Source organism: Buteo buteo, chromosome 23 (assembly GCF_964188355.1).
Source record: "Buteo buteo chromosome 23, bButBut1.hap1.1, whole genome shotgun sequence".
NCBI classification, from domain to species: Eukaryota; Metazoa; Chordata; class Aves; order Accipitriformes; family Accipitridae; genus Buteo; species Buteo buteo.
In genome coordinates, this window is record NC_134193.1 from 14,807,571 (window position 1) to 14,828,746 (window position 21,176).

The window sequence follows — 21,176 nt, forward strand, 5'->3', positions numbered from 1 at the left end:
AAGAATCCACACATAGAAAACAGTTTTCAAAAGTCACCAGTGTGCACTTATCAAAACCATCTTGAAAAGCTCAGAAAGGGCGGGTTGAGTATCAAATCCTTTCAGAAACTACTGAGAACAAACATTTTCTAAGCAAAAGCCATTTCAAGCATCTCTAGCTTTCCAGGAACATCAGCCAGGTTTGTTTTCACCAACGCGCAATCTCTCAACGGAGGGGGATCGAGGAGGAGGGAAGGGGGGTGAGAGGGAACCCGAGGGGCTCACACCACCGGGGCAGTGGGGGGCAGACCCTGCTCCAAACCACCCTCTGAAACCTGCCTTGAGGACCTCAGACCCCACCGAATCGCCCCCACACCTGCACCCGGTTTGAAGCACACCTACAGCTGCTGCCCACGGGCCCTGGGGAGCAGATCCCAGCAGACATACTCTCCAAAAATACCCCGAGAGACTGTCCACCCTGCTGTCCTCTGCTGCCAACCCCGTCTCCTCCCAGATACAAGTTTTGAGCTTCCCACTCGAACACTTGGGGAAATCACCCTTAAACAGAGATATTTAGGCCTCAGGGTAAAGCAACCATCAGTACAGCGTCAACCAAACAAGGGAACACAACAACGAAATGGCAGTGCTCTACCCACCACCACCACCTCCTCCCAGGAACCCCCATTGTAGGACACGTCCCTCCAGCGCTGTTGCCTTTACGAGCCAGTCTGTGCCGTACAGCAGCATTGCAGTGCCACGGACAACATCAGTACCCAGCTACACAACTGCCTCCTGGCTCCACGAGGTCCACCAGCACTTTGGGGGATTGATTTGTTTAGGGTTTCGTATGCGTGTGTTTCCCCCACCCCGCCTCCTTCTCCAACGCTGATCAAAGCCAGATCAGTTACAGCAGCATCAAAAGTTCATGTCTCTCATGCTGGGGTCTCCTTCAAAGTTCGGTGGAACTGCTCAAGCCTTGACAAAAGAGGCTTGAAGTTTTGACATTTCAAAAATCATTTTCCAGAACACAACAGGATAAAACAGCTCAGAAGAGATATCTAACAAGGGAAAAGAACAAAGTGCCCAAAAGGCAGCCAAAAGGGTTTGGCTTTTCCTTTCTCTCCCTCTCTCTCTCTTTTTCAAGGGAAAAGATAAAAAAATAATTTTTTTTGAAGAATTTATATTTCTTCTCCCTCTGCTCTTTTTGTCTTCTTTGGTCCATTCACTGTTTCTTGGCCAACGAAACTCCTTTTCATCTAAAATTAGTATTTTGTGTTGGAAAGCTACGGCAGGTCATACTACAGGTTGCTATTAATGTATCTATCCCTATACTATCATGCAATTATAATCCTGTTACAGGTATTTTTTTAAACATTAGAGGAAGGATTATCCCTCTTGGTCCATTCTATAGGTACAAAGAATAACCCTATTTGATTTCTTTAGACGCTTGGGTTTTTTTCCTTGTTAAACTTGAAAGAACATTTCCCAAAGAGACAACTCCTCCCCTATCAGCTCTTTCCATTGATCAGCTCGCGTTCTCCTGTCCTGGTCCAAGAGAATAAAACCTTCTGCTTCTTAAATTTCTTTCAGAAAATGCAGAAGAAACACACAGATGTTGGATGTCCAGGACATACATATACTGACCTAAGCAAGCAAACCGGGCTTAGTGCAGGATTGTACCCACGGACTAATGTGGTGCTCAGCTTTACCAACCCTCTCCTGCTCAGTGCAAAACTAGGTAATTTTTGAATAATTTAAATCCTTCAAAGTCAAACTCTTAATTCTATATGCTAATTTGAATCCAGGGATATTGTCATACTGGGTTAAAATCTGAGCTATCCACTTCATCTTGGTTTTCAAATGGTTTCTCTCTTGAACAAGATGAAATGCCTGAACAGGAAGTTATGATAGCGAGTTTTTAAAACAACAAAAGCTTATAGACATTCCTTTCATCTACACTTCCAGCAGCCAAAGTGCATACAGTTTGTATTGCGCACAGTGCTTGACTCAAGAACGTATTTTCAGCACACAAACTACTTGCAAGGCTGTGGGCGGCTCACGCCAGCGCTCCCCAACCCACTGATGATCAAACCCAGAGACCCCCATCCCTTAGAAATGCTGTCAGTCCTGCTAGAGCTTTTTCACTCTGGCAAAGCAGAAGCAAATTAGTGATACAAATCTGTATGTAATTATAGCTCAGACTAGAAGCATCTTTCCTGTGGGAGGAGCAGGGTTACATTTTAATTGTTAAATTGCACTTTCTTGATAATTCTGACAGACTCTTTCTTTGGGTTTTCTTGGCAGTCAGTCTTGATTTTGCCAGGGCTGAACTTCTGACAAGCAACGCACGTATTTAACTTTATACAGCATGTGATGATGCAGCCAACTTTTCCCAACCCAAGGAAGATGGCATCTTCCCACCCCTGCCTTGTGGTCAAGCTCACACCGCAATGAGATCTCCCATGGCGTTATTACACAATATAATCATGCAGGTGTTAGTAGCAGCACATCTCTGTCCTCAGTAGGCATCTGGGCCAGCAATGGCTGAGACAGACATTAGACTCCTAAAGAAAAGCTTCTCCTTAATGCTCCTTATCTCCCAACTCCCACGCTCCAGCCTGCGGCTCTTTCTCAGTGATGCTCTCTAGATTTTGGACAAGGGTTTGGGGAAATCCATCCTGAATCTAATCGCATCACAAAGTATACGATGGATGAGTTATGATAAGCTTTAAAAAACATAGTGTGTGAATGGAGATTTTTCAGCCAGCACCAAGACCAAACGTCCTCCCAGGATGGCAGAAAACACAACCAAAAGGCAGCACGTGCAAAGTTAATACACCACGGGACCGAGGCGAGCTACCACCCACTCACCAGAGACTGCACACCAGCAATGCTACTTGTTGGGAGAACGATGAAGTGAAGCAGCACATTCCTAGCCATGCAGCCTCAAAAATCCTCACCTCCTTGCTGCATCATTGCTGCTGCAGGTACCCCATGAATTCTTGCTCGAAAGCAAGCGTGGCCTAAGCCAGCTTCCCGGGACTGAGCCACCACCATGCTGCAAGCAGGCAGGCAGGGTCTCATCCTGCAGATGCAGAAGTTAATGTTTGCATCTTTCCATCTAGGAAGGGAGCAGGTAAGTTGGTCAAAGATGTTGTGCCTTACTGCAGTTTTCCCTAACCATCCCTGCCAAATTAGAGGGTAAATGGTGTTGGTAGAAGCTCAGCGGGCGCTGGATGCCACCTCCCAGCGGTGGGCACATCCCGCCTCTCTCGGGCTACAACAGCTCCCAGCTCTGACCTGGCCCCTGCTGACAGCATCCAAATATCAACACCAATCCCCACTGCTTTGTTCTAATGAATCCTGCAAAGGAGAAAGGATGAGGCATTTGCCTTCGCTTGCAAACCGAGCTGTCCCGGCAGCCGGGTGCGCTGCTGGCAGGCACGTGGCTGGGGGAGCTGGGCCAGCTCGGGGAAGAACTGAGCGAGGATCACAAGCCTGTCAAAGGCACGATAAAAACACGATGTACTTCAGCCTCCAGAATCTTATTAGTTCTTCATGCAAAGTGCATTCGCGCCGTAAAACCGTCTTGGAATCCCTTTGATCCACGCTGATACTGTTTATAAATTGATGTTAATATTTAGAGTTCATGTCTGGTAACGCTGCAGCCATTTGCTCGCATTTTCTTGCCAGCCAAACAGGCGCAGGAACAGGAGTGAGCTGTAACGCAGACATGGTGACCTGGTGATTAAGAGCTGATGGAATTAAATTCAATCTGTAAAGCTGCCCCCCAAACACGGGCACCTTACCAGAAACACGGGGGTTCTGGGTCAGCCAGACCTGGCACCGACTCTGCAACAGGAAAGTATCGCTTCTGCCGAAGCCCTGACCCAGGTCTCCGTACAACAAAACAGGTACCTCTGCAGCACAATGACTCCGGGGGAGGAAAACAAGCACAAGACAAATCTGATTTCCATTCCCCCTGCTGATTTCAGATGGGGCTGGTGAGGCTGGGACCAGCTGGAGAACACGGGGGACCCCAAAGGCAGCATCTCTCTGAAACCTCAGATGATACCTTTGAGATCAGATCCCTTTCTCCATCCTTCTGGTATAGACCTGGGGTGCTTCACATGTAAATTAAAGAGCATCTCCAGCTTTTCCTTGCTGTAAAAAGGAACGGGGAGGCAGCCGGTTCCCCACCTCCTGCTGCTCCTTTCTCTGCACCCTCATGCGCAGCACGTGCTGAGCACACGCGCGGGCAAGCGCCTGAGGACACAAGCTAATGCCTGGTCACCTCTGAGGGCTGTGTAAGATTGAGCAGGAGATGTCAAAAGCAAACAATTTAAAGCAACACATTTAATTAAAACCAAAATGAGAAGTTGTTGCGAGTCCAACAATTGCAGTCCGCAGATCTCCGGCAACCTTCGGGGAAAATTAACACAAGCTGCTAATAGCAGCATCCGATTCCACTTGTGTCTTGGTGGAAACAGCGGTGGTGGGAAGGTAGGAAATAATCTTCAGATGAAACGGTTACCGATCAGCTGCGTGACATCACAGAAAGTCAACGTTCAGATGCAGACGCACGAAGCTTAAAAGAAAAAAAATAAAAAGAAGCCACAAAGAAGCTTCCTCCAACCCTGCCATCTTGTCTGACACTCAAACCCAAAGCACGGTCTTGAGCGACAATTCCACCTCCCGCTGCTCTCCTGGCTTTGCACGGGGTGGGACCAGGTTTGTTTTCCTCCCTGCGTTGCTTCCAGGGCAACGTTCGTCCTGGGGGGATTTATCCACGTTTGCAGGAGGGATGAAGCAGAAAGGCAGGCGGCTGGGAGCAGAGCCCACCGCGAGGACAGCGCCTGCGGCTGCGGTGCCTCTGCTCGCTGACCTCCATAAACCAGCCAGTCCGCAGTTCAGCGAGGTTTCAGACAGAGGGATTACCACATCTCCTCTGGCACGCATCTCATAAGAGGAGGGAAGGTGGTTGCGAATGCCCTGAGATGTCTTTGAAGTGACAGAAACCTGCTTTATGCCCTTTACTTTATTTCCACTTATAAAACCAAGCCCTACAAGCCCCTAGCTAAATGTAGCTCTTGCTTCCTTCTGTACGCACCGGAGGATCTCACCTACCTCTCCCACTAAAGTATCCAGATACAAACATCCACCCACACCATATATAACTTCTTCGCAGGCTGTAAAAATGGGAAGCTTTAATTGATACTATATTTCAAACTGTTGTGCAGCAAGGACGTACTCCAGGCTGAGTCCTCTAGGGTATCTTTCTCCAGCCCTGCCTTCCCTGCAAGCCGCTCCCCGTTGCTGTATCTCTACTTTTTGAATGATTACTTACAAGAAAGAAAAAAAACCCCAACAACTATTGAATGTATGGAGCTGAGTGGCTCACATATTCATAAGGGGTTTTATTGCTCAGATGGAGGGGCTCTCTTTCCTTTCTTCCCCCCTTTGACACTGCTAAAGGGTCCTTTAAATAATGCTTTGCATTTCCATACCCTCATAAAAGCCACTATGAGTCTTTCTATAAATCTGAGCCGTCTCTGAAATCAGAACGATGCCTTCTGCTCAGCGCAGGCAGAGGCTGCCCTGAAACACAATGCCCTGGAGCAGCAGAAGGGAAGAAAGGATGCTCCCACCATTGCATCCTAAGAGAAGATTTAGAGGCACTGACCCTTCTTGGAGGCACGAGGCCCCCAGCCTTCCCCTGCCAGCCATGGCAGCAAAGACCACGGCAGCTTCTGCCAGGCTTTCCTGGATTTGGCCGTCCTGTGAAATGAAGGCAGAGCAGCTGTACAAACCAGGCAATAATTGCTCAGAGGGGAGAGAGGCTGGGGGGTGGGGGGGGGAACCCCATCAAATGAACAAAAGGAAGAAAATTAACCGAGAGAGAGAAAGAAGGGCAATAGAGACTGGCTGGTTGCTAATACTGCTGCTTGGAATACGTTCTCCCAGCCTTTGCTGCCAGTTGGCTTCTGGTCCCAGTCCTTCCCCTCCCCGTTCCCATCCTGCGACTCCAGTGGGCTCGGGAGCTGCTTTCTCTAACACAGCTGCTCACAGCAGAGGGGAAAGCTGCTTGCCTCTGAGGCTGAAGATATTTGGTGGGGCTTTCTCCCCTCCTCCTCTTCCCAACTTGGCTTTGGCTCCCAGCACGCTGGAGCTGGCTGGCGCCTATTTAAAGTTTCCTTCAAAGATGAGTTTTCATCTGCTAGGAGAGGGATTTATTTCAGCCTCTGCTTTTGTTCAGCTTTTCCTGCAGAGGTGTTGGTAGCTGCTCTGCTTTAAGATTTTCCTTGGCTACTGGCATCTATTGAAATAGCGCATTTCAAAAAGGAATGAGAGGGCACCCTTCTCTCGCACGGGAACATCTCCCTTGAATGCACCATCCCTGCCTTCTCACAGAGCCTGCCTTATCATCATACCAAATACAAAAGAGAACAGCTTCAGGAACCAGGCTATTTAAGTGCACGGCAACATTTACAAGACATGGTGCGCACCATCAGCTGCCACATGAGAGGCTGGTTTAACACTGATCAAAGCTTCCAGCCTTGGCCAGGCCAAAGACATCAGGTCTGCCGTCACTTCGCTCACGTGGCGATGCCCATGCCAGCCCCCTTTTGCACCCAGGCAAAAAGCAGGTTTAAACCCACCCAGGAGGTCGCCAGGGAGGAGCAAGTCCCCTATTTTCCATCAGCATCAGACTCTGGGTGCCAAGCGTCTGCAAACACAGCCAGCCACGTTTTTCCTGGGTATCATTAAAATTTCCCAACCCGGCTCAGTTCTGTGATGTCTTTAAATGTTTTATAATATTTTGCTGCCAGTTGGGTGCTGCCTTGGGATTTGTTGTTATTCAAAAAGAAAGGACAACTTTAAGAGCTTTTCTCTTCCCAGGCAAGGGGCTGCCATCACATAAAATGATGAGATTTCAGTAAAAGTGATAGCCACTGCAAAATGTCTTGGCTGCTTCTATGTGAAGAATCTGACTGTTTCTCATAAAAAATATTAAAAAAGTTTTCACAGTTTGTAATTATATTTTACAGTTTCATTACAAAGCTCATTTTAATTCTTCTCCAAACCGTTTTTACCAGTCCTCTTGCCACTTTCTCTTCAGAAAAGTCATTAAGTCGGGACTGGAGATCATCCCATTTCCCCCAGTTTCAAGGATATTAATCTGTTTTATTGGTATTTCATTGTCATTTCCATTCGAGTGTTCTCCATATTTGCATAATTTGCATTGCCACCCCTTTCCCGGTGACAAGCACAGGCTCAGCTTTTCACTTTCATTCTACAGAGTCTCATCGCATTTTGGTTTATTTTCTTTCTTGAGCACATGCTGTCTTCCCTGGGCCAGAACTGCAGGCTGGGAGCAGGATGCCGATGTCCCACCTCCATCGCTGCCTTCCTGGCCACCCTTCAGCAAGTACCAAACCCAGTTGTTAACTCCCAGTCCGAGTGGTGAACTGGCCAGTGCCCATCTCAAAGGGACACGAGTTAACACTGGAGCAACCTCATTTCCCAAGTGCAAAAAGAGTTTCTGTTCTCCAGCTACTTGGAATAACGATCTGTGAAGTCTTCAGAATATTTATGTGCAGCCTGGACAATCCTTAAAGTCTTTTAGAAACAAGCCAAGGTGTAGACAAGTCCCTTGTTTCAAGTTACGCCTTTTTCATGTCTCCACTCCACTGATGTTCAGTTCCTCCAAACTGAGGCCACAAAGTAGACACTCTCGTCCCTTCCCTTTAAGGACCAAGCTCTGACCACTGGGACAGCCCATGAACCCAGAGACTGGCTTATAATTTCCAGAGTCAGCGGCTAAGGAGCATCCTCGGGGATCAGAGCAGAAGCACCCTCGCACACCAGCACGGGGGCATCAACCCGCTGCACATAACACCCATCCCATAAGCATCGTTAGGCGCAGACATAGGAGCGGGGTTAACGAGGCAGAGAGGGTCAGTGGTGGGGCTGGGGGGAGCACGTGCTCCGTCAGCGTTGCAGTGCAGGCAACGTCCTACAAATGTGTATCATGGCCAAGAAAACAAACGCTCTTTGAAGTAGGATTCAGCCCTGCTAACACTCTGGTGAGTCCCTCCCTGCCACAGGGTGATGGCTTAAGCCCCTCTCCATCACCCCCTGCTGCTGCTGTGCCACTGCACCTCTTTAACCATCTACCTTCTCCCCAAAATATTAATCCCTCCAAGAGCTGTCCTCCATCCCAGCCCCCAAAGTGGGGGGCTGTAGAGGAGCTGGCCACGCTGGGACATCCCGGCAGCTGGGGATGCACCAGCTCCATGCAGCATGTTTCTGGCAGAGAAAAAGTGCCCCTTCCGCATGCCCCAAGCAGTGAGACGAGTGCAGGAGCTGAGGAATTGGAACCGACTGAATAATGGGTCCCGTCTGCTGGAAGAAAATGAAATTTGCCCTCATGTTACCGAAAACTTGCACTCGACGCTCACTGCACATTATAAAGAAAAGGTCAGTGAAACACAACAAACGCGAGGAACCCAGTTGGAGAAAGCAATAAATAGTGACAGCAGCCCTCGTCTAATTTTTCAAAGCATCTCTGTCTTGCTCAAACCCTAGCAATTTCACTCTGTGCTACTGCAAGGGGCTGGGACAAGCAGCTTTGCTGCTGCAGGATAGGAGACATCTGTCTGTCTGTGCAGGCTCCCAGGGCTTGTCAACAAGCTTGGAGGAAAACAGGAATTTCCATCAGACACTAATAATAAATAATAATACTACTAATAATACACGATTGAGATTTTGGCCTCAGGCTCGCAGATGTGCTTTGCTCCTCTGGAAAGAGGGATCCCTGCAGCTGAACACAGCTGGGGCAATTCCCAAGGAGAGGGACCCCCCCGTCCCAAACATGGCCGGTGGGGCAGCGGGGTCCGAGTCCCCAGAAGGTCTTACCATCCGCGATGAAGTGCTCAGGTACGTGAAGCGTCACCTTGACGGTCAGCGGGCAGGAGAGCTGGGAGCCGCACACCACGGCCAGGATGCAGGAGCTGACCGCGATCAGGGTCAGCGCCGTCTTGTTGACGGGGCTCTTCATCGAACCTGGAAGGCAGAGAGAAGGGTGGGTGGCCAAAAGGCAAAATTATTGTACCAGGAGCTCACTCAGCATCCCCCCTTCCCTGTGTGGATGCAGGGGAGCCCCAACCCCAGGGAAGGGCAGGCAATGAAAACAAAGACGTCAGCTCAGTAGCACTGGAAGAGCTCCCAAGGTCTGCAAATCCCATCATTCCCATCACGCCTTGTTTGGCTGGTTTTTTAATATTTGTGTTGTTTCACTCACTGAGTTACATCCATCTTGGGGGCTATATTTTCCTAGAGGAGAGAGAAAACCTGCTCAGAGCCCAGTACAGACCCTCTCCCTGGGAACCCTTCCTCCCTGGAGCTATTCACCACCCCTGCCAGGCTCCCCCGGTGAAGCTGCCGTCACTTCTCATCAGCCATGGTTTATATGGCAAATCTTGTCAAGTCACAAAAAATAATCAAGCCAAATCCGAGGGCTGCCTGGACTGTGGCATCGTTTGCTTTCCCTCAACACCAGGAGAAGTCTCCAGCCGTAGATGTTATATAGCACCAATAAGTGTTAATTATTTACACAAATATATATAAATATTCAGTCATCACAGGGGGGCTACACTGAACAACAAAGCGACCTACAGAGCCAGCCGCTTCTGACAGGCAGGAGATACTACAAAACAAGTTTGATTTTGTCAGGCGCAGAAGCTCATGGCATCTCGCACAAAGCAGCTCAATATTTTCTGACACATGAAAGCCAGCCACCGAAGCAGGCACCCAGCCTGCCCCGTCCCCAGTGGGCACCTGCACAGCACGTGGGTCACTCTCAGACTGCCATCCCTCCTCTTGAAGGCCATGTGCCTTGGCACCAGGGCTAAGGGAGGCCTCCACCAAGGAATAATCCTGTGAGGCTGCGGGGATCCCATCGCCCCGTGGCTCCGCTCAGACCTGCACTCTCAGCCAGGCTTGGCTGGTGGCTTCTATTTTATTTGGATTTTTTTTGAAGCATTAGGTGAAAGCCAACAAGGAGCTCGAGCATCTGCAGGTCTAGAGGCCGGCAGCAGGTACAAACCCACCGGGAAACCCTCGTGGAGCAGCATGACATTAAGATGACTGAATCGCTGTCAACTACAGTTGGGTGGGACAAAGCATCCCCCAGACTCTGCAGGGAAGGGGGTGAAGCTGGGTAATACAGAGTCATCAGGAGAGACCCGGCTGCCCCAGGAGATTCGGATGCTTTTGATGGGCACAAGCCAGGAGCACCCACGTGTCCAGATGAGACCCTCCACTGATGGAGATGACCAGGACTAACCGTCCCCAGGCCACCGCCAGCCCACCAGCAGGTCTCTACTGCCCAAGAAGGGAGCAGCCCTGGAGACCACGGCTTGGGCCACCACTGCTCCCTCCCTGCCCGGCCTCTCCAGATCCGAGGGGTGTCCCACCGCTGCTCCAACTGCACCACATCCCCCACGGCCACCTTGTCCGACACCCCACACCAGCATTCCGCCTCGCTCGAAGCTAACGACAGACATCTCGCAGAGCAGCCTTCTCTGGTGCTCGGGACGCCGATTAAAAGCCACTTGGGGGGTATGGCAATGCCAAGGAGAGGGCACAGCCCAGCAATTAACCCCAGCTGCCGAACAGTTTATTACAGTGCGGCTGAAATGACCGAGCTCCTGGCAGACCTGACCGCATCCCTGCTCAGGATTCAGGTGAGGACGCTTATTTATTTTTGGAAGTCAATCCAGCCTCTCCCCCCTTGCTCTCCATCCCTCAGCATCTCATCAGCAAAGTGAGATTTAAAAAGCATCAGTTTGAAAATTGAACAGGAAATACATCCAGCAAGTTAGCACTTGCACACCCTGTAATTTGACCGAAGCCGCTGTTAGAGATGCTGGTGCCAGGGCAAGGATCTCACGCTCGACACGACCTGCGTTTTCCAGGCAGGGCAGCGTGTCCCACCAAAGCATCCCAGGCTGCAGCATTTGCAGGGCAGGAGAAGTGCCTGATCTGCTGGAAAATACCCCCATTACTGTGACCAACAGGAGTATGCAAATTGATTATTTATGAAGCATCTTTTAATTTCCTTATGCATACATCATCTAAACAGCCTTCCCACCCCTGTTTCACAGCTTTATCGATGATCTCCTGCGCCCTTCACCTTGCGATCCCCTTTTTTTTCCTCCCAATCTTTATTCATATCATCAGCATAAGCTAGCACCTCCTTGGGAGGCAAACTCATCCTCTCGCTGGGCGTACTGTGCCTGCCACAAACACTGCATTTGCTTGAAGTTACTACACAAATGCAAAAAGAAAAAAGAGAAAGAAAAAAGAAAAAACAAGGAAAAAAGCCTCCATCAGGGTAATTGGACACAGCCAAGTATACAATAGACCAGAGAACACTGGATTTCACCATTATAAATCACCTTTCAATCCAGGGTCTTAAAGTGCTTTGCAAACAATAAATCGCAAATCCCTTACAAGTTAGACAAGTATTATCCCCTTTTCACAAAGAGCCTGAATCACAGGTATGATGGCAGCTTTCACCATTCTGCAGCTGGAGTGGAGCTGGAGGAATTAGGATCTGGGAGCTCCCATCCCCATCAGTCCATGTGGCTGCTTCTTTCCCTGTGACTAAAAGGAGAGGGGCCCAGGAGCTTGCAACAGCAAAAAGCCCATAACAGCTCAATGAGTTTGAGTTTGGCTGCCCAAGGAAAAGGACAATGTGCTACAAGTCTCCTGCTCCCCAGTTGTTTCCATCACGGTGCTAATTATTGACCTCTAGAACTGCCTGATGTTGGCTTTGACCAACTGAACCAAAACAACGGGTCTTCTGCTTGAGCAGAAATTGGATTTCCAGCTCAGCTCTTTATTGCTCAGGGCCAGTTTGCTGCCAGGTTTGAAGGGAGGCAGCTGGAAAAGCAGATCCTTCCCTCATTCTTTAAAGAGAGGGACATGGTTCCCATTTTCAGTCCCATTGCCTGCTCTTCAAACCACTGATGCTCCAGCAGAAGCACTCCTGTGCTGTGTTTAAACACCCATCTGGAGATAAAGCAGCTTCATGCCAGGCCTCTAAAACAACATGAAAATGTTTTCTTAGCAAGCCACTGCTAACCAAACCAACCCCAGCAGGTTCACCAGGGCTTCACACTTCTGTTCAAGAGGTGAGACAAAATGATCCATTCCTTCCTTGGCCTGGGGAGGGGATCCAAACCAAGCTCCGTAACTCAGGTAGCACCACATAAACCACAATGCTTGCAGACAGGAGCTCTACCTGGCTGCAGCCTGCTCTTTCCCTCCTCTCCTTGTCACCTGCAGGCTTACAGAGAGGTGTTTAAAATGCAGATTTGCAAACCCAGGTCCACCAAACAAGCTGGCATCAACTTCCATTACCAAGAGGAGGAAGCTTGTGGGGGGAATGCCAGATTTCATGGATGGCTGATGGGACTCAGGAGCCCCAAAGAGCCTCAGCACCCAACGCAGGTCTTTGTTTGGGTCTTGTGGGGTCCAAAAAGCCCAAGAGGAAGGTGGCAACCAGGCATGGCTGAGACCAAACTCACTCCCCAGATTCCTCTGCCCTAATAAATCCTTCACATATTGAGATGACATCTCTATACTTAAACATGTTTCTGTTGTGGTTTTGGATGGTTGCAACAGGGTGAGTGGGTGCCCAAGTGCTCAGCCGGGCTGTTTTGGGGGAAAGCGATGGCCCACGGGGGCTCCTGGGGGAGGCAGACCCAGGCAGCCTGTGCCCAAGGAGTGAGCACACGACGAGGACGAAGAATAAGAAGAAATTACTTCTTTCCATATGGGGAGAAGTAACCTCTCCCCCCCAGCCTGTGAGAGCAAAGGAGAGAGAAGTAGAAAGGAAAGGCAAACTGCTCAGTTTTAGGGCAGAATCATACCTGAAATGCTTCCTGCTAGTGATCCAATCAATGGCAGCTTAATTAGACTGGAAGACAAGAGGAGTAGCCAGGGCTGTGGTCAGAGGGGCTCCTGCCACCACCACCTTTCCTACCCAGGATTTATTTTTTTTTCTTTTCTTAAACACCAGTACCAATTAGTCCAGCTCTAGCCTACCAGAGAAGACGCGGGTCCCTCTGCAGACAGCTCAGAAACAGCTTGCAAAGCACCACATTCCCCTGAAGATTTTGCACCTGCTGCAAGATGAAGATAAATTCAAAGCCACTGGTGTAAACACTCTGCAAACAGCCCCTCCAAATACACCGTGTCTCCTTTAAAATATCATTTCCTCGTGCAGTTAATTACTCGCTGCTTTGTACACTTTCCCTTGCCCACCTAAAGGACAAGGGGGGGAAAAAAAACAACAAAACTCCGAGCTCATTTCTTTTTAATACTGGCAGTGCTGCCTAAATTTAGGAAGGAAAAAAAAAAAAAAGGTATGTTCAGAACACGTATGGATTTACGAGCAACACAAATATCCCGCGCTCTTGGTAATATGATGTTTCTAAATCAGGCTCATAAATACATGCTTGGGAGATTAGTCTATAAAAAAAATAAACTTTAATTACCCCATCTTTATCAGCACACAGCCCATGGTGTTAGCCATATGTGGGTGTTAAACGCCAAGTGCTTTGCAATCTTCCCCACCCCCCCAGAGATAATAGCATAATACAGAATGTTTCGCGGCTACTCGGATATTAAAATGTATTTCTACCACCCGAGGAAGACGGGGCTGGGGAAACCAAGCGGGAGAACAGCGAGCGCCTGAACTGCTTAGCAACGCGCGGTGCAGCCGCCAGCGCCCGGCCGCCGCGCCGTGCCGCATGCAGAAGCGCCCGGCGTGGGGTGAGCGGCACCCCCGGCACCCCCGGGGAGCAGCGAGCCCGCCGCAGCCCGTCTCACGTCTCTGTGCTGCTCCCAACGCGCGCCGATGCTGCCGGCGTGTCGGAGTCGGGCACTCCTAATGATCCTTCTTTGTGTTCCAGCGGAGGCTCATTAATACGGTACAACAGCGTTTCCAGGACACCCTCACACACAGAAACATCTCAAGGTGTTTTACAAGTGGGAGATCATGTCAAATCAAATCAAACGCCAATTAAGATGAGCAGCGGTGTTGGCAGGCGGCTCTTGCCACAGAGCACCCCTGTGCCGGGGAGCAGCGCTGCCCATCTCCGCTCCCTGCCCTGCACCAGGGCCTCCCCACCCCTTCCACAGCAGGATGGTCCCTCTTTCTCCAACACACCAGACACACGGGATGGGATGGGACGGGACGGGACATCCTCCTTCCAGCCAGACCCAGCTCTCCTGCACCACAGTCCCCACCAAGCCTTGATGGACCACTCTGCCCCAGACCCACCTCCCTCAGAAAGGGGGGGATACTGATGCAACGAACCCTCCAGGCAGCATCTGAGCAGCGAGGTGAGAGCGCGAGCAGGCATTTCATTGCGTACCCTCTCTACGACGCCTGGCCTCAGCCCCTCCTCGAGCAGGCGCCTTCTCCGTCACTGCCTTGGACAAATCCCAAGGGATGGTGCTCATATCTACAGCCTGGATCTGGGTCAGGGCTTGGGCACCGGGCTGTCTCCAGAGTCATCCCCAGAGTCAGCAGGATGGGGATCAGCCCCAAAGTGGTGGCTTTGCTCCCCTCGTGCCAGGGGAGACCCCCGGGGAGACTCCGCTCACCTCCAAGGTGGCAGAGAGGGCACACACAAGAAGGGACAAGGGGGAAGCGAGGAGGACAGACGGCTGCATTGTGCAGCAGAAGGGTGAGATCAGACTCTTCTGGATTTATAGAGGATTTGATCTCGCTAAGCGCATGCTGAATCAGATTACTACTATTAACGTTTATGAATTACCCACTAGCAGTTAGCCGAGGTGTCCTCTGGTATGGCACAGGGGGTGCAGAAAAGGCAGCCCTGGGGTGCGGGTCAGGGAGAGGAGATGCCGAGGGGTGGCACGGCCACCGTGGGGAGGTCGGGGTCAGACCCCATGGCGAGCCAAGGGTTTGGCAGCTGAGCTCCGGTATGCACCGCAGCCTGCACCACTCGCCCCGGCGAGCTCTCGCGCTCCTCCAGTAGCCTGAGCCTTGGCCCTTTATGTGCTCCTGGAGTTTTAATGCCTCGTGTACTGAATAAATGTATTTACTTAGATTTATACAGTTACCGGTGGTGCTCCCCTTTTGCTCTAAAACACTGTACCTGCAGCTCGCAGGGAGATGCCACCAGCAAATTTCAATCAGGAGGAGGAGGAGGATGGCGGAAGCGGAGGGAAAGGAAAAGCCCTGAAGGCTGGGCAAGGAAGGGGCAGCAGAAGGGACGGGGGACAACGGAGAAGACCGAGGTGGCACAGGTTGAGATGTGGTCTTTGCTGACCCACCAGTCCCATCACCACCAGGGTCACCACCTCCAGCCCCAGTCACCCTGAGCAGGGTCTCCTGCCCGCATATCTTAGACCTCCGCCAGCACAGCAAAGGGGGAAGAATTTGTGCAAACCCAATTTGGTCTCCTGGCGCTGTTACATTTTTTGCATTTCTCTGGGCATGGACAATTAAAATCAATGAAGTCAGTTTTGCTTTCATGTTCTCGGTGCTGAATTGGTTGAGATAAAATCACATTAAAGAAACAGTTACATATTTAAAGTCAGAGATTGCCTGCACTGGAATTTTCTTTCACGCAAATCAATGGAAACACTTCTCCTGGAATTAAGGCCTGATCTTTTTTTGTTTTAAACTCCAAATGAGTCCCAATTTTACAATATACAAACACAAAGGCAAATCTGAGTGGAAGGCTTCATTTTAAGGAGGAGGGAAAGCAATTTTCAATACAGTGTAACGGAAACATTATTCCTACAGGAGAAAAGAGAAAAAAACCTAATCATTATCTATGAAATAGCTCCTGTTGAGTCACAGCCCAGGGAGGATTGTGCTCGGCGAGCAAAGGGCTGGTCAGACAGCTGAATTGATTTTGGAGATCAGGAGAGAGCAGTGATGGAGGCCAGGCTGCCAGGGAGAGCTCAGGACCTGGCAGGAGATGCCCCAGCACCCGGCGAGCTGCCCATGGCTGCTGGACCTCCACCACACTGCCCATCCAGGCCCTGCCGGCTCTCCCATCGCCACCCTACAGGCAGAGCTGGGCTGCTGCCTGGGATCTGGGAACCGGCCTGGGATCTCCAAAGACAAAAAAAACCAAACCAAACCAAAAAAAACCTTACCCAGACCATCTTTCCCCTCCCTCCGCTATTTTTAGAATAGATGCAAAATGACCCAACAGGATGAGAATAAAAATCTCTGCTCTGCAACAGCTCCCCAGAGTCGGAGCATATCCCTTCCATGCCTCAGTTTCCCCCACAGCCAAGTGCCACGCATGGATGAGCTTCACCAATGCGGCGTGACGTCCGCAACCCTCTGCCTCCTCCCCCTACTCCAGCCAGGAGACAAATCCATCGCGTCACGGGCGCGCTGAGCATCAGCACCAAAACGCGTCTTCATTTTCCAGCCGGCGCTAACTCTCGCCCTCCTCCCGCCTGCATCCAGCACCGTGTTTATGTTCCGCTTCCTGGGAAACAAGAGGCTCGTTACGATGCGGAGGGCGACAGCAGAGCGATTAGTGGAATTTGTTACCCACATGCTCTGAACAAAATTAAATTAAAAGTGCTGCTTTGCTGTCAAGATAAGGGCCAAGCCGGAGAGATAATTTTTCACTCTCAAACACTCAATTACTCGCTGAGGCTGTATCAGATACAATCAAAAAATAAATAAATAAATAGAAAGACCCACGCTGCCTCCAGGAACAGATGTAAAAGCCATTATCTCTAGCACAGTCCGGGGAAGTTAAAAAGCCTGCGGCTGCTGCGGCTCCACGACCGCTTTAATTGCGGACCCCTCTGCTCCCCACCTCACGCTTTGCAACCACCTTGCCACAGCGGCCCCTCTCCCCAAAAGCTCCGTACCCGGGGCACGGGCAGGAGCGTGTGTGCACCCCTATACGTACAGCCACCGGGGGACTTACGGGACCAAACAGGCTGTTGGAGCAACCCCAGCCCAGCTTCCCTGCACAGATGGAGTCTAACAGGGATGGAGAGGGGCTCTGGGTGGGTTTTATGTGCTGATGCAGCGCCTGCTTGTTCTGCGAGCAAAATAAGCCATCATGCAAAAGCACTGCATATGTTTGCTTGCTAGAAAAGCAGCATCCACGACAGAGCTTTTTGAGAGCTGAGAAAGGTTGAAAATTAACAGCATCCCTCATTGGCACCACCGCCCTGGGGCATCACAGGGGTCTGGGCAGGGGCTGTGCTGCGGGGGTGCAGCCTGGGGGCGGGTGTACCCTGGTCCTCTGGGAGGTAAAGATGGGACTTGTATCATGAAGGTATCTCATCCCCAGAGATTTGGGGATGTCCAGGTCACATGGGACCCCGGTTGTCCCCTCTGGGGTGCTCTTCCCTGGCCTCGCAGAGAGCCGCATGGCTCCATGTCCCACGAACCAGCTGGGTGTGCACCGCGCACCAACGCTGACCCGTCCGTCTGTCCCTGCAGCGAGCGGCAATGCGTCCCCTTCCCGGGGAAGCTGGGGCACGGCCGGCTGCGCCACGGGCTGACCCCACAACACGAGGAGGGGACGGGCAGCCAGCACAGGGCTGCCAGCAGCGGCAGGGAGGGAGAAAGCTCCCCGAGCACAGACAGACAGCACGAGGCACGGACAGACCCATGACTCCCTCTTGCTACTGTAAGCAACCCAAATCAACGTGTTTGCTTTATCGCCTTTTGTCTCCCATTTGATTCCCGACGGCGTCTCCCCCAGTTCGAAGGCTGCCGGGATAGCGAGCTGAACCTGGCGCGGACCCGGGGGGGACGATTCCCTGAGGAGCACGGCACGGCACAGACGGGGCGACACGTTGCCCACAGCGTTTACTCAGCCCCAGCGGGGCCGGGGGCACTGGCAGAGCACGGAGAACGGTACCCAAATTTCATTCTGCATTTCGTTTAGTTCCCCATGAAATAATAAGTGTCTGCTGCCTCCGGAGACAGGAGAGGATCAAAGCGAAGCTTCCTCATATGTAACAGACTCCGAATACCTAATATTCCCTTATAAAAGGCCTTGTTTTAAACACCAAATACAGAGGCAGATCAAAGCTCAGCTTCTCATTTCTCTAACAGCCCTCAGAAGACTTCGCCAGCCAGCAAGGCACACACATGCGCGCACACACGCGTGGCTGACACCAATCCAAGGTACATAATTGAACTCTGCTAATTTGTCTAAACCATCACTGTGTGCTATGGAAACAGCCGGATGCCTTGTTCACGGAGACCTCAGCCGAGGAGCATCCCAAAAGCAGGTCCTCCCTTCCCTGGGCTGCTGGGGAGCTCTCCTGGGACGGCAGCAGGTTGCTGGATGGGAAGGTACCACCCGAACGAAAGCTATGCATGGAAACAAGGTGGGATATTTCCCTCCTCCTCCTTTAACAGGCTGCAATAGAGATGATGCCAAGAGGGGTGAAGCGATCCCAGATCCGAGCGTGGAGGAGCAGGCTCGGGCTGGTCCGGTTCAGACTGAAGCAGATGCCAGAGCCTGCTTGGAGAGCAGCAGCCAGCTGAGGACATTCGATGAGAGATCCCAGCTGGGTCACTGTGCTGGGTGCCCTCCAGCACATCTCAACCATCACGGTATCAACAGCATTGCTTTGTGCTTGCACCCAGCGCTCCACTTCGTATTTGCGTTTCCAGCGACTCTCTGGACCTGACCTTTCTGCTGATGTGAGGAGCGAGATCAGCCCCAGCCCCAAGGGCCCACCAGCCGCCCCGGGGACCCCCGGCAGGTCCCAGGGGCTCAGACAACGGCCAGGCTGCAGGAGGGGCCAGAGGCTCTCCGGGTCCCCAAGATGAATGGGGCCAGGATGCTCAGCCCCTCGCAGGGTCTCCGGATGATGCCATCACTTTCCCTGCCTCAGTTTCCCCTGACCCAGGAAGCCACACAGCACCTGCCCTGCAGACCCAATGCGATGCCGATTTACTCTTCATTCATCCCTTAGAGACCTTCTCCTAGAAGGGGCTTTAAAAGAGCAGAATCATTTCTGTGTTACAGAGCAGCTGCTCCAGGGCCCGAGGAAGCAGACGGAGGTGGAGGCGGCTCACTCGCGCCTCCCCCCTCTCCACCAGAGGGGCTCATTAGACTCACCGAGTCCTTGACGAGCCAGGCAGCACAGAACACAGGGGCCAGCCCACCGCTGCAGGGAGCCTGGTACGGCCTTGGAGTTCTGATGCTGCTTCTTTTCTCTCCCCCCCCATCTTTCTCTCTATTTGAATAGCCATCGGGCAGGCACTGCATGTGACCTGCGGTGCTCAGGGCTGCAAAGCCTGACCTGGAGCTGGATATATTTTGCTGGGCAGGAGGCAAGCACAACCCCAGAGCAAGGAGGATGGAGCAGAAGCAAGGCGCTGTGCAAGCGAGGTTTGTGCATAGGGCTCTGCCTCCCTGGTTTGGGTTTTTTTTTTTTTGCTACTAATACTTTCCTCTCAAACTCAGAGGGAGACCTGACTGAACACATCCCACGCTGCTCAGGAGAAGAGAAGAACCAAGTAGTATCAAAGCTTGGTATCATCCGTGATGGGCAGCTGGGAATGTGGATTAGCATCTCTACAACACTGGCAGCTCTCTCTTGCAGAGACTTCAGCTCTGGTGAAAAGCGCGATGACTGACAGCCCTGGAGACAAGAGCCATCCCTGTACCACAGCCGGCACGCAAGGAGGTTCCCACACTTCCCAATTCTCCCAGGGGAGTGGGAAAGGAGAGAGCCAGCCCCCATAGCAAGCAGAGTCCTGGAGCGCACACAGCTGTTGTGAACAGGTTGCAAGAAAAACTAATTTCTGGAAAACCTCGTGGAGTCAGTAATGTGGGTCAGCAGGAAGGAGCAAACCAGCCATCCCTGGCCCCAGCTGAGGGTCCCTCCAGCCTCCGAGCATGGAGCTCCACATGGCCCGACAGCCTCTCTCAGGACTTGTTTCACTTGGAAAAGCAGGACATGAAGTCCAAATTCCAGCTCCCTTGGGACTGCAGGCCAGCCCTGCCATCAGCACTGCCACCCAGAGCAGCGGTCGCACTGATCCATCGAAAGGAAGCAGCGGGTGGAGAGCTGGTGTGGGCACAGGCACAGGGCCGTGGTGAAGAGAAGGGATGCCTTGCTGCAGACAGGTATGAACAGAGCACTTCTTAGCATGAGCCAGCTCCCCAGAGACACCAGTGACCAGCATTGCCTCTCCCAGCTGAAATCCCAGAGGTGGGGCTGAGCCCAACAGCAAAGACCAAGGTTCCATAGAAAAGCCTCCTCTGTGTTATTTCTTACACCCTCCCCGCCTCTAACTTCTCTAGAGACTTTCCAAAGACAGGGAAACATAAGCGTAAGGGGATCCCACAGACCTAGAAGCTGGGAAGATGCGTGGTGCGGCACGCTGGGACCACAGAAGGTGATGCCTTGGCCGTCCCTGCCTCTGTGCCCAGACTGATCAGATTTACTTCTCTGTGTATTCCAGCACTGAAAACCAGATATCAATGGGTCTGCTGCTCCTGAGTTACCAGAACAAGCTCTCCCACTCATAGTATTTACCTATGGGAATGTCCCTCTAATACACCTTGCAAACACACTACAAAACCTGCAGTCTTTCTTCTACAGGTGACAAAAAGCCCACAACTGCTTAACCAGCTGGCATCAACAAAGCTCCAAGTAAAACCAAACCTACGCGCCACCTAAGTGAAAACTTCCCATTGCATCGGCTGGGATCAATGCCTTGACAGTATCAGTAATTAGGCTCAATCCTGCAAAACCTCATCCAAGAAGAGAAACCCCAAGGAATCTCTCTCCTTGGACCTGATAACTATCTCACAGCACCTGCAATGACACGCAACCATGGCAAAATCGATACGGGAACATCACTGTAAGAATTAACCGTATCTGACGACACATCCTTCTCTATTAGAGTTATGATCTCATCCAATTATGGATCTTTGCTGAACTCGTAATTATGAGTTTGGTACTGTGACTTCCCACTAAGCTATTGCCTTCCTTCCACAAGGGAGAGAGGAGTCAATGCAAGGATAATGGAAAATTCCTTTCAAGGACACAGCGATGGCAAAATTTAGCTAGACAGGAGGGGAAATTCAATAGGGACTTTATGCAAGACAATTCCCTCGGTTAACCAGCACCAAACA

General features: G+C 51.3%; 1 protein-coding gene across 1 annotated transcript in view; it reads right to left on the bottom strand.

Annotated features, from left to right (window-relative positions):
- The window catches only part of ASTN2 (astrotactin 2), a 360,290-nt gene that overhangs the window by 217,315 nt on the left and 121,799 nt on the right, over positions 1-21,176 (bottom strand). Inside the window, exon 6 of the mRNA XM_075056199.1 lies at positions 8,899-9,045. Coding sequence (XP_074912300.1) covers positions 8,899-9,045 — 147 coding nt within the window. The remainder of the gene's footprint in view (positions 1-8,898; positions 9,046-21,176) is intronic.